General features: G+C 43.2%; 1 protein-coding gene across 1 annotated transcript in view; it reads left to right on the plus strand.

Moving 5' to 3' along the window:
• The window catches only part of SCARA5 (scavenger receptor class A member 5), a 547,393-nt gene that overhangs the window by 116,428 nt on the left and 417,312 nt on the right, over nt 1–13,653 (plus strand). Inside the window, exon 3 of the mRNA XM_082250066.1 lies at nt 3,286–3,414. Coding sequence (XP_082106192.1) covers nt 3,286–3,414 — 129 coding nt within the window. The remainder of the gene's footprint in view (nt 1–3,285; nt 3,415–13,653) is intronic.

Consider the following 13,653-nt stretch of genomic DNA (forward strand, 5'->3'; position numbering starts at 1 on the left):
ACAAGCAAACGATAAGGCAAGACTGAAGATAAGCGTTAAAACAAATCAATGTTTCCAACCATCACTATTAGAGTCCATTCACACTGCCGCAACTTGTGAGGCGACTTGTGTGCCCTCAAGTCGCCCCAAGTCGATTGACATACTAAAAGCAATGTTAATCAATGAGTGCCATCTTAATTGGCACTACTGAAGTCGCTCCGACTTCAGAAAAGGGTCCGGTACTACTTTGAGGCGCCTTTTTTTGACTTGTCCCATAGACTTCAATGGGAGTCGCCTCCTTATCTTATTTGAAGCGACTTGTGATCCAACTTTCCATTAAAATGGTCCTGAACCAGAAAAAAAGATAATTTTTCTTAGAATTTTTAGTAGCGCAGGGATGGGGCTCAGCTCCACCTGGGCGTTTTAGTTGCAGGCGTTTATCGGGCATTTTTTGGGCGTCTTTGGAGGCAGGCATGACATCTGAACTTCTGTGTAGGTGTATATATACACACACATACCCCATGGCCCTGTCCTGGGACAAATCCTGTTTAACTTGTTCATAAAAAATCTAGAGGTTGGTATAAATAGCTCAATCTCAATGTTTGCTGATGATACAAAGCTAAGCGGGGCAATTACTTAACAACAAGGCATAGCAACTCTACAGGAGGACCTCAATAAAAAATTTAAGGGTGGACAAACACACTGCAAATAAAGTTCAACGTAGGAAAATGTAAAGTAATGAACTTGGGGGGCTAAAAATATGATTGCAAGTTACTTGCTAGGGGGAACGCCTCTGGGAATCCAGGATGGAGAAGGATCTAGGGGTCCTAGTAGATAACAGACTCAGGAATAGCATGCAACGCCAAGCTACAGCAAGCAAAGTGAACAGAATATTAGCATACAAAAAAAAGAGGGTATTTTACAGAGATAAAATAATAATCCTGCCACTTTATAAAACTCTGGTGCGACCACATCTGGAGTATTCCATCCAATTCTGGTCACCAATCCTCACGAATGATGCGCTGGAAATGGAGGGAGTCTGGAGAAGGGCAATAAAGTTAATAAGGGGACTGGAGGACCTCAGTTATGAGGGATGACTACAAACATTAAACGTATTCTCCCTGGAGAAGAGAGGCTTGAGAGAAGATATGATAGCAAAATACAAATATCTTAATGGTGATTCTAGCATAGGGAGTAAGCTATTCAGTCTCAAAGAGGAAGACACGCGGCCACTCAATGGAAGAAAAGCAGTTTAAGCTTAACCATTTACCGCAAAGTGACGTATGGGTATGTCGGCTGACTTTGCGGGGTTATACCGGGATGATGCCTCTAGCTAGAGGCATCATCCCGGTACCATTGTTTAGAGCTGGCGGTTGGCTTTCTGGCGGTAATGACCGATGCGGCTTGGGAGCCGCTCGATTGTTACCCCGGTGAGCGGGAGGGGACGTCCCCCCCCTCCCGCCACCTTCCGCAGCTCTGCCCGGGGTCTCCCGTCCCGCCGGCTGGATGGAGTCCCAATCTAAGCCGGATGTGGCTTCGATCAGGTCTCCGATGACGTAACCCGGAGGCGGCGGCCATAACGTCACTTCCGGGTTACTCTGCTACTAAAGGCGGCAGATTCAAAAAACTAGTGTATTCAAAAAAGCCGTTTTCGTCGTTTTGAATACATGGAAGTGTAGTGGAGGGGACAGGTACATAAAGAGTACCTGTCACTGCATATTGCTGTCACAAGGGATGTTTACATTGCTTGTGACAGCAATAAAAGTGATCAGATTTTTTTTTTTTTTTAAAACCTGTGATAAAGTAAAACATAAATAAATAAATAAATAGGAAAAAAAAACATTTTAGCCGCCCCCGTCACCGTTAGCTCACGCACGAAAGAAAACCTATATGGAAGTCGAGCCGCGAATGAAATCACTGTTCAAACCACACATGTGAGGTATCGGCGCGATCGCCAGAGCATGAGCAATAATTTAAAAAAAAAGAGCTACACTCTAACTCTAAACTGGTAACCGTTAAACATTTTTAAATTCTCGCCTATTGAGATTTCTATTGACCGTAGTTTGTCGCCATTCCACGGGTGTGCGCAATTTTAAACTGTAACATGTTGGGTATCTATTTACTCGGCGCGACAACATCTTTCACAATATAGAAAAAATGGGCTAACTTTACTGTTTAGTTTTTTTTTTAAATGCAGTGAATTGTGAGTTTTCGTAATTTTTCCCGAAAAAAAAAATGGCGTTTTAAAGACCGCTGCGCAAATACTGCGTGACAAAAAATATTGCAATGACCGCCATTTTATTCTCCAGAGTCTTTGCTAAAAATATATATATAATATAGAAAGTTTTTTTCTAGGAAAAAATACTGATTTTAACTTGTAAACAAAAAGTGTCAGAAATAGGCCTGGGGCTTAAGTGATTAAGCTGCGTAGGGTTTTTTTTTTTAGCTGTCAGGATAGTAGGATTTGGAACTCACTTCCACAATTGGTGGAGTCAGTGGGAAGTATATGCATATGAGTTCTGTGTGGTTCACGTAACTGTGATGGACCAGGGGTTTCCCACATATTTTGTAATAAAAGGTGTCCCTTTTTCATTCACACAAATATATATTTGTCTATAACTTTATTTAATAAGACATGGACATGGACAGATATATTGCGGGTATCACAGTTAGCATTGCATCCAAATTGCAAACACATGGGACATAACATACATCAAGAAAAATTACTAAATGCAATTTGAGTAGGCACTAATACAGCATATCCATATTTTTCCAAAATAGGAAGTTAATAGGAAGAAAACATTGCCAAGAAACTAGTTGGCAGAGGCCAAAAAAGAGTCCTTGGGCTTCATCAAAAGGGTCTTGTAGCTGATTAATAGTGCTCTAAATATGTATCCTATAAAAAAGCAAAGAAACTAAGCCAGTGAGTATGGCCAAAAAGAATAAAGGATAGGGTACTTATGAGCAAGCAAAGGATACGCATTAGGAAAACACTTCTTTAAAAAAGGAAGAAATTATCAAAGTTTAAAAAAATGAATTTATAGGTTTTAACATGTATCTGATTTATTCATTAAGAACGTTATATCAGGCCTGAGTGATGGGCAGATGTGTAGGAAAGAGGGGCAGAGGGATTGAGTTCCAAAATCAGGACTGCCCCACTAAGAGAAGGAATGCTGGGAGTTGTTTAGAAGCTCATATGTGTAGCTGAACGGAGATAATCTATGGACGGTCATGAGATTTCCTCAATTTCTGTTCAAACATTGCGACATGCTGTTCCCACTCTCAAAAATTTTTCTTTTTATGCAGGTCCTGCGAATGGCAGAAAGCCATCTCGTCGCTGTGGACAACTGGGCTCCATAGCAGCTCTGAAGTACGCCGTCGTAGGCCTGTATCTACTAGTCTTTCTTATCCTTGTTGGAGTCTTCATTTTGGCAGGTAAGACACTCATGGTTTTTGGCAGATGAGAAGCAACAACGTAAGTTCAGTGTTCAGTGTTTGGACCAATACTTTTTAACCTCTTTATAAATTATATATAATTTTTAGAGTGGGATTTAAAGTACCATTTGTATGTTTGCAGATGACATAAAGCTATGCAGTGGCATAAAGTCATGATCATCACAAGTAGCCTGTAACTTGTAAGCGCAGCTGGGGGGTGCATTGGTTGATTGGGCAACATATTGGCAAATTAGGTTGATTGTTGGAGGTTGAACCACGCATGCTTCATACAATGTAGATGGAGTAAAGCTGGATGGCTCAATGAAGGAAAAGTATCTTGGTGTTCTGGTAGTTTGCAAACTAAAGCCTCGTACACATGCAACGAATTTCCGCCGACCGGTCATCCGTCTTTTGTCCAGAGTGGTGTCTGTTGGTTGGAATGTGCTCTAGACTGCACACGAATTTTCCCGCACGACAGAATCTTATTTCAGAATTGATGTCATGTGTTGGATTGCTTTGTATGTGTTCTTTCATCTCTGAGCATGCCTAGTCTTGCTCATAAGATTTTTCCCCATCGAAATCTGTACTATTGAGACGAAAATCGGACGTGTTTTGATGGTCGACAAAAAATTTTATAGCCTGCACATCAGGATTTTTTCGGCCGAAAAGTCGGAGTCGGTTGTCGGAAGCATGATACTAACAAGCCGAAAATCGGGTGATCGGTCGTCGGACGAAAATTCCCGGCCGAATTTTGACTCGTGTGTACGGGCCTTTACAGAAGTAGTTCTTTTCCTATGTGATTTAGAAAGCTAGCTATGTGGTCGGACAGGAACTCCCTCATCAACTGCCTGACAACATACCTATCAAGGAGACGGCTGCTTGATTACAGGCGCTTGTGTCCATTCCTAGCAGTTGACTGAGACATGTGGCCGCAGGAGGAATGAAGAGGAATAGAAGACTGACACACACAGCTCTGCATTCCTTCTGTTGCCACTTGTCTCATGTAAGTGCTTAAAGCCAAGGCAAGTGCCAGTTATCAAACATTGCTAATTACGTGGTTGGAGAGCCAAAAGGGAAGGGAGCTCCCTTTCCAACTTCGTAACCAGACTTACAAAGCACATAGGAATATGGGACACATTACTACATGCTCTTTTAAGAAAACCAGTCTCTTAGGATGTTCATCAAGAGAACCTGTCACATTGGGCAGAAAGACACGTTAATACTTTTATTGTAGCTGAAGAAAAACAAGTTTTGTACCACTCTAGTTCAATAATGTTCCAACTGAGACCAACTATTTACACAGCTTTTTGAGGACATTTTTTGCCAGATCCATGCCTATCTATTGTACAAAAAATACTTGTAAAGGAAAAAAATGTGTCTCATGAAGTTCTATGGTTTCCCCTCAACATAGAAGATGTTATAGTGAGTTGGGAGGACATCAGTAATGCTAATCTAACAGCATATGTCACGTACCTGGTTGGTAAACCTGACGTGTGGAGGAAGGTCTCTTGTACAGCTCCAGCTTGAGGGCCACTGATGGTGAGACAGTAGCCGCTGGGGCACGGTGGGTTAAGTCCAGTAGTCTGTGCAGGTAATAGCTGGGAAGGAAGCCAGAAGTAGCTGACAGCAGGCAGACGAGAAAGCAGGCAGACGTGCCAGCAGGATAGCTGGAAGCAGGCAGACTGGCTTGGCTTGACTGATGACAGACTGTGGATGCACAGCAGGAAGCAGGTGCCAGAAGGTGCTGAGCTGGACAGACGTAGATGTAGCAGGCTGAAAGAGCTGGAAGCAGGGTCAGACGAGCCGGGTTTGTAACAGACGGACAGATCAGCCAAATATGGCAGACAGCAGCGTAGTCGGGTCAGAGGCAGAGTCGGCAACGTATGCAGGATCAACAGGTGCAGCAGGCAGAGACAGAATCCGGGGGGGAAGCCAGGGGTTAAGACAAGTAGCAGAGAGAAATAGTCGGAAGCAAGCCGGGTCAAGATCAGAGGTCAAACACAGGAGTCAGAAACGCAGGAACATTCACAGAACGCTGTAGACCAATCAGAAATTAGATAGTGCTGAAGCTCTGTTTAAATAGCCTGTTTGGCGCCAGCCTTGTTGACAGATGCGCGCGCGTGAATGCGCATTGGCATTCGCGCATGCACATGTGCATGTTGGCCCACATCTGTTGGCTCGTTCTTGGCTGGCGCATGTGCATACGTGTGCGCCTGGAAACAGCATTTGTTCTATGTCAAAGCCTTTCCTGACAGCCCAAAGTTGCCATGTAACCCTGTTACTATTAACTCTACAGTCCTGCTCTTCATCCTAGACATGGGCTGGGCAGTTTAGATGCATATTTTGAAGGTTAGCCTGTAAGAGGAGCATTGCACATATTTGTGACCATTAGCTTTCGTGTTTTTTAGAATCTTTAAACAACTGTTTTGCTGAAGGTTTTCATTTAAAGTATAACTAAAACCTAGGAATTGTTTTCCTGCCTAGGGTTTGATAATGGTCAGCATTTTTTATTTAAATAAGTCTTTATACTTACCTTTTCGTTATTGAAAGCCTGACCACTACATTCTGTGAGCAAGATAAGAGTCAAATACTCCCATTTACCTTAAAGTTTGACTAGGACTAGGGCTCTGACATAAGATCGAGAATGAAGGGGGTTGTTTTGGCTTGGAACCAGGGCTCGGTTTCAAGACCAAGAATGAAAAGGGCTTTGTGCAAGTGCTCTGCCAAAAGACCCAGAATGAAGGGGGTTGTTGAGGCTTGGAGCTAGGGCTCTGACACAATGTCTAGAATGAAAGGGAGTTGTTGAGACTTGGAACTAGGACTCTGATACAAGACAAACAATGAAGCAAGGTTGTTGGAGCTTAAAGCTAGGGCTCAGGAATCAAGGGGGGTTGTTGGGACTAAGAGCTAGGACTCTGACACAGGACCAAGGAAGAAGAGGGGTTGTTGGGGCTTGGAGCTAGGGCTCTGAAACAAGTTTAAAAATCAAGGGGGTTGTAGGGGCTTGGAGCTATGGTTCTAACACAATACCGAGAATGAAGAGGGGTTGTTGGGACTTGAAGCTAGGGCTCTGACACAATAACAAGAATGAAAAGGGGGTTGTTGGGACTTAGAGCTAGGACTCTGACACAGGACCAAGGATGAAGAGGGGTTGTTGGGGCTTGGAGCTAGGGCTCTGAAACACGTTTAGAAATGAAGGGGGTTGTTGGGACTTGGAGCTATGGTTCTAACACAATACCGAGAATGAAGAGGGGTTGTTGGGGCTTGGAGCTAGGGCTCTGACACAAGACCAAAAATGAAGGTGGGTCGTTGGACATTGAAGCTAGGGCTCTGACACAATAATGAGAATGAAGTGGGGTTGTTGGGGCTTGAAGCTACGGCTCTGACACAATAATGAGAATGAAGAGGGGTTGTTGGGGCTTGAAGCTAGGGCTCTGACACAATAATGAGAATGAAGAGGGATTGTTGGGGCTTGAAGTTGGGCTCTGACACAATAATGAGAATGAAGATGGATTGTTGGGGCTTGAAGTTGGGCTCTGACACAATAATGAGATAGATAAATATATGTAGCGCTTAATCAAAATTTAAAAAGTCCATAGACAATCCATAAAGGAAAGAATATCCAGAGATCCCCGTGGAAGAGTGTAACCACACAGCAACCAACACTGAATAGGAGGGTGAAGCAGATCCGCCACCAAGTAAAGTGCCAAAACACGCTTACCAGACGAATATGATAGACAAGCATTCAAGCTATAGCCATGGTTAACTGCAGATAACAATCACAGGGTCGCCATCCCAATCCGCTTCTCAGATGAAGGTCTCATAGATAAAGGTCAGATAACACATCAGAAACCGCTCATAAAAGAAAGATAATGCCCCTCATGGTGTAGTATGTAAGCATCAATCATTTATTAGAATAATAGGAAAACAACTCATTATAGCAGGGGATTACGAGCATGTAAACGCCGATCAGCGTGGTTCCGAATCTAACCAACAAGATGGCCACGGTCGTCCTCAGCTGCGCATGTGCGTCCAGGCATCAACCAATAGGGAGCGGCCCAACGCGTTTCATCATACGCAAATGACGTCTTCAGGGGCGTGATAATGAGAATGAAGAGGGGTTTTTGGGGCTTGAAGCTAGGGCTCTGCCACAAGACCAAGAATGAAGGGGGATTGTTGGGGCTTGAAGCTAGGGCTCTAAAACATGACCCAGAAGGATGGAATAGTTGGAGCTTGGAGAAGGTGAGTATTAGTAGGGGCAGATTGTGCCCTATCAAGAGAACCTGTCACTTTGCCCTCAATGGGAGAAATAATGCATTAGGGTTCATCATACCCATCTATTATAGTTGCTTACAGAACTGAAGGCTTTTATTGTAGCTGGAGAAAAACAAGTTTTGTTCCCCTCTAGTTGAATAATGTTCCAACTGAGATCAACTAATTACACAACTTTTTCCCGAGCCTTTTAGGCAAATTGATTGCCTCACAACACTGAGCCGTGTGTAAACACTAAATCTATAGCTCAGCTAGGATACAATTTACTGCAAGAGAAGTGAGGACTGAGGAAAAAGCAGAATGTCATCCTTGGCAGGAGAAAAGCTATAGAGAAGAGATGAAAACCACATTCTGTGACTCTATAACATAAAACGCTGTGTCTTATTTATTTTTATTTTTTTAGTATCCACAACTTAATATGTTCCTGGCTTTAAAGCCGCTGCATTATTACACTAGTTGCCTGGAGTTGCTTTTTAACTGTTTTAGTCTTGTGTACTATAAAGTCAGCAATTTAGTATAAAACTTTTTTAAATTTGCTGCACAATAGGAACAATAGGAAAAAGAATATTTATATATATATATATATATATATATATATATATATATATATATATATATACATAATGCTTGCCTTTACACGCACATGAACTTTAATGGCATCCCCGTCTTGGTCCCCCACCCTTTGCAGCTATAACAGCTTCAACTCTTCTGGGAAGGCTGTTCTCAAGGTTTAGGAGTGTGTCTATGGGAATGTTTGACCATTCTTTAAGAAGCACATTTGAGAGGTCAGGCCGAGAAGGCCTGGCTCACAGTCTCCGCTATAGTTCATCCCAAGGGTGTTCTATCGGGTTGAGGTCAGGACTCTTTTCAGGTCAGTTAAGTTCCTTCACCCCAAACTTGCTCATCCATGTCTTAATGGACCTTGCTTTGTGCACTGGTCCAAATCATTTGGTGGAGGGGGGATTATGGTGTGGGGTTGTTTTTCAGGGGTTGAGCTTGGCCCCTTAGTTCCAGGGAAGGGAACTTGTAAGGCGTCCGTATACCAAGACATTTTGGACAATTTCATGCTCCCAACTTTGTGGGAACAGTTTGGGGATGGCCCCTTCCTGTTCCAACATGACTGCACACCAGTGCACAAAGCAAGGTCCATAAAGACATGGATGAGTGAGTTGGGGTGGAGGAACTTGACTGCACAGAGTCCTGACCTCAACCTTATAGAGCACCTTTAGGATGAATTAGAGCGGAGACTGCAAGCCAAGGCCTTCTTGTCCACATCAGTGCCTGACCTCACAAATTCTTCTGGAAGAATGGTCAAACACTCCCATAGACACACTCCTAAACCTTGTGGACAGCCTTCCCGGAAGAGTTGAAGCTGTTATAGCTGCAAAGGATGGGCCAACTCAATATAGAACCCTACAGACTAAGACTGAGATGCCATTAAAGTTTATGCTCGTGTCCCAATAATTTTTGTAATTATTACATAAAAATTTTTGTAATAATTAAAAAAAACCAGAAAAAAAAGAAAAAAGGAGAAAAAAATAATACCGAAGTGATGTTGGACTTTGCCGGTACCAAAACGGAGGACTGTACACAGTTATACATATAAAAGTATCAAATTTATTACTCAAATACATATGTTTTTTTTAAAAAGATTTAAAATCAAAGAAAGAAAGAGCCATACTGTATATATCCAGTATATAACAGTAAACCTTCCTGTAATCCAAACACTAACCCTTCTTGCAACCCTAACCCGAACCTTCCCTGCAACACTAACCCTCCCTGTAACCCCAACACTAACCATCCCTGTGTTCCTAACACTAACCATCCCTGTAATCCAAACACTAATTATCCCTTTAATCCGAACACTAACCCTCCCTGTAACCCCAACACTAACCATCCCTGTGTTCCTAACACTAACCATCCCTGTAATCCAAACACTAATTATCCCTTTAATCCGAACACTAACCCTCCTGTAACCCAAAAACTAACCCTCCCTTTAATCCTAACACTAACCCTCCTTGTAATCCGAACACTAACCCTCCCTGTAATCTGAACACTAACCCTCCTTGTAATCCGAACACTAACCCTCCAGTTGCAATCCAAACACTAACCCCTACCTGTAATCCTAACACGAACCCTCCCTGTAATCCTAACACTTCCTATAAACCTTAAAGATAACCCTCTACACTTATAGTCCCTGTACCCAAAAACTAACCCTTCTAGTAACCACCCCTACTGTAACAGTAAGCCCTTCTGTAGCACTAAAAAATAACCCTTCCTGTTACCCTAACGCTGAGCCTCTTGGTAATGCTAACTCTAGCCCTCTCTGTAATCCTAACACTGACTTCCACTTTAACCCTAACACTAAGTCTCGCTAACCCTATTTCTAACCCATATAGTCATTTTCCCTGTATCTCTAACACTCCCTGTAACACTCTTCACACTAGCGCTCCTTGTAATTGTAACACTAATCCTCCCTGAAATCTGAAGGGCCGTGATGACATTTCATCCAGAGGGTGAACAAGAGGCGAGCACTCTGACTTTTAGAGCCCCACTGTAAAATTGCCATTTGGCAAAAAAACAAAAAAAAAACAACAGGCATCCAGAAGGTGTCAGGATTCATATACAGTACATCTGAAACCATGACTAGGGGATTAAAGATGATTTTTCTCCATTCTGCTCTGACCATCACTCTCCTCCTCCATTATTAAAAACCACATGACCACAGGTTGGAGTTAAATGGCCATAGCAGCCTTTTATTAACAAACTGTATACATAACAGGTAAATAACACGTTAAACCCAGTTTTTTACTGGAGCCTCAAGGTCCCGGTAGGCATCAAAGAAGGAGGTACCTGCGTCCGACTTAATTAGGCCTTCAGCCGCCACAGCACCGGTTCAGAGACAACCAGTCGCAGGTACCGACATACCAACTACTGGGAGCCATACCTCAGACGGGTCCCTACCAAGTATAAGTTTGCACCATCAGGGAGCCGTACCTCAGACGGGTCCCTACCAAGTATAAGTTTGCACCATCTGGGAGCCGTACCTCAGACTCGTCCCTAGCAAGTATAAGTTTGCACCATCTGGGAGCCGTACCTCAGACTGGTCCCTACCAAGTATAAGTTTGCAGCATCTGGGAGCCGTACCTCAGACTGGTCCCTACCAAGTATAAGTTTGCACCATCTGGGAGCCGTACCTCAGACGGGTCCCTACCAAGTATAAGTTTGCACCATCTGGGAGCCGTACCTGAGACTGGTCCCTACCAAGTATAAGTTTGCACCATCTGGGAGCCGTACCTCAGACTGGTCCCTACCAAGTATAAGTTTGCACCATCTGGGAGCCGTACCTCAGACTGGTCCCTACCAAGTATAAGTTTGCACCATCTGGGAGCCATACCTCAGACGGGTCCCTACCAAGTATAAGTTTGCACCATCTGGGAGCCGTACCTCAGACTGGTCCCTACCAAGTATAAGTTTGCACCATCTGGGAGCCGTACCTCAGACGGGTCCCTACCAAGTATAAGTTTGCACCATCTGGGAGCCATACCTCAGACGGGTCCCTACCAAGTATAAGTTTGCACCATCTGGGAGCCGTACCTCAGACTGGTCCCTACCAAGTATAAGTATGCACCATCTGGGAGCCGTACCTCAGACGGGTCCCTACCAAGTATAAGTTTGCACCATCTGGGAGCCGTACCTCAGACGGGTCCCTACCAAGTATAAGTTTGCACCATCTGGGAGCCGTACCTCAGACGGGTCCCTACCAAGTATAAGTTTGCACCATCTGGGAGCCGTACCTCAGACTGGTCCCTACCAAGTATAAGTTTGCACCATCTGGGAGCCGTACCTCAGACTGGTCCATACCAAGTATAAGTTTGCACCATACTAACCTACCAGGACCTTGTACCCCGCTTGCAGCCATGACAAAGAACCATCCCAAAAGAAGCTTGACCTCTCCCTGTAGCCCCACCCCTTCCTGGCCAAAACACCAATTAAAAGTCCCACCACTTATATTTTCTATCATACTGGGCTGAAAACCCCTCCTTGTCCAAAACCCCTTTAACTCCTGTCATGCCGGCCCTCCGTCCATGTCTCTTCTCTCCTTTACTCCGGGCCTCTCTTGAATGCTAGAGTTATTAGGTTGCGTTCATCTATCTTTCTTGAAGTAACATATTTTAAAACTGCTTTTTCCTACAGGGAAATGGATGAACATGAAATATCTCACACACTGATGTATTGCTTCCATAACATAGGATTGTTCAAATTAGTGTTATCTAAAATAACATTTGATAAATCTGGGTTTGGCTATTATAGAAATCCTGATGAAATATGACCGTACAAAGTCTTCCTGCCCGATAAAGGAGATCATTGGGGCATGTTTACACAAAGACAGAAAAAAAAGAATGTTCTCTACAAATCTTACTAACCAATTACAGATCCTGTTTTATTTTCTTAGAGAATAAAAAGAGAATAAAGAATTAGAGAATAAAAAAATACAGAGAAACAAAAAAAAAAAAAATAGAACAAAAAAACAAAAAAGAAAACAAAAAAACAAAAAAAAGAAAGAATAAAAAAAAAAAATATATATATATATATATATATATATATATATATATATATATATACATAGAGAAAGAGAAAAAAGAAAATAAGGTCAGGAATGGATTGGACGGTGTTTCAGTTGCAATTGTCTAATTTTTTTACTGGATCAGCTTGCCTTCCTTGACTTCTCCCTTCCCCATCATCAACATGCTAATGACATTTTTTATTAAAATCCTTTCCTTGTTTATTAGAGATCCTATTTTAGATATAATGATATCATCACTGGGTTTATGTAGTTCTTTAGGCAATGCAGGCAGATTATGGTTGGTGGGAGGGGTCATCAGGGTGCAGTATGTAGCTTCCTTTAAACATCACAGCATGCTTATGAAGAGCCTTTGTACCTGATGCAAGCAGTGGGTCGGCTCACTATTGCCCAGCCTGCATCTCCATTAATGGGCAACAGGTTCTGCTCTGGAGACAACCCTTCTCTAAGCCCATTGGAAGGTGGTGGTGCCCCCCCCCCCCCTCGTGCAGTGTTCCCTGCTGCTAAACGCTGCCTGTTCCATCTCCTCTGGCCTGCTTGACCATCATGATTCTGGCGTTCTATTTTAACAGGGATGTGGACTTAAACCATGATTCTCAATGTAATAGCCTGCTTTGACCCTAGCCTCTTCCTGGAATACTACATAGTTTTCTGCCTGCCCCTAGCTCAGACTGTTTCTTCCTGCCCTGACCTCGGATTGCCAGTTAATTACTTTATTTTTCTGCCTGCATCGACCTCATGATTAATCGTTTGCTGTCTGCCATAACCTTGGGCTATCTCTGAATAGCACTTCATCTGCTACTTTCCCTGACCTAAGAATGTCTCCTTATTACTCTATCATTTGCTGCCTGCCTTGACCCCAGACTGTTTCTTAAATAATCTATTGTTCTGCCTCCCCTAATCTCGGATTGTCTCTTGAATAATTTATTGTTCTGCCTGCCCTGACCTCGGACTGTCTCTTGATTAATCTATTGTTCTGCCTGCCCTGACCTCAGATTGTCTCCTAATTAATCTATTGTTCTGCCTGCCCTGACCTCAGATTGTCTCTTGATTAATCTATTGTTTGCCTTCCCTAACATTGGATTGTCTCTTGATTAAACTATTGTTCTGCCTGCCCTGACCTCAGATGGTCTCTTGATTAATCTATTGTTCTCCCTGCCCTGACCTCGGACTGTCTCTTGATTAATCTATTGTGCTGCCTGCCCTGACCTTGGATTGTCTCTTGATTGCTGTATTATCTGCTGCCTGCCCTCACCTTAGGCTGTTTCTGAATAACACTTCACCTGCTACCTGCTCTGACCTCAGACTGTCTCTTGATTACTCTATCATTCTAAATACAAGAATCCCCACCCCAAGGTGGAAGTAAAGAGGGGGAGAAAAAT

Source organism: Pelophylax lessonae (genome assembly GCF_965119305.1).
Source record: "Pelophylax lessonae genome assembly, chromosome: 3".
NCBI lineage: Eukaryota > Metazoa > Chordata > Amphibia > Anura > Ranidae > Pelophylax > Pelophylax lessonae.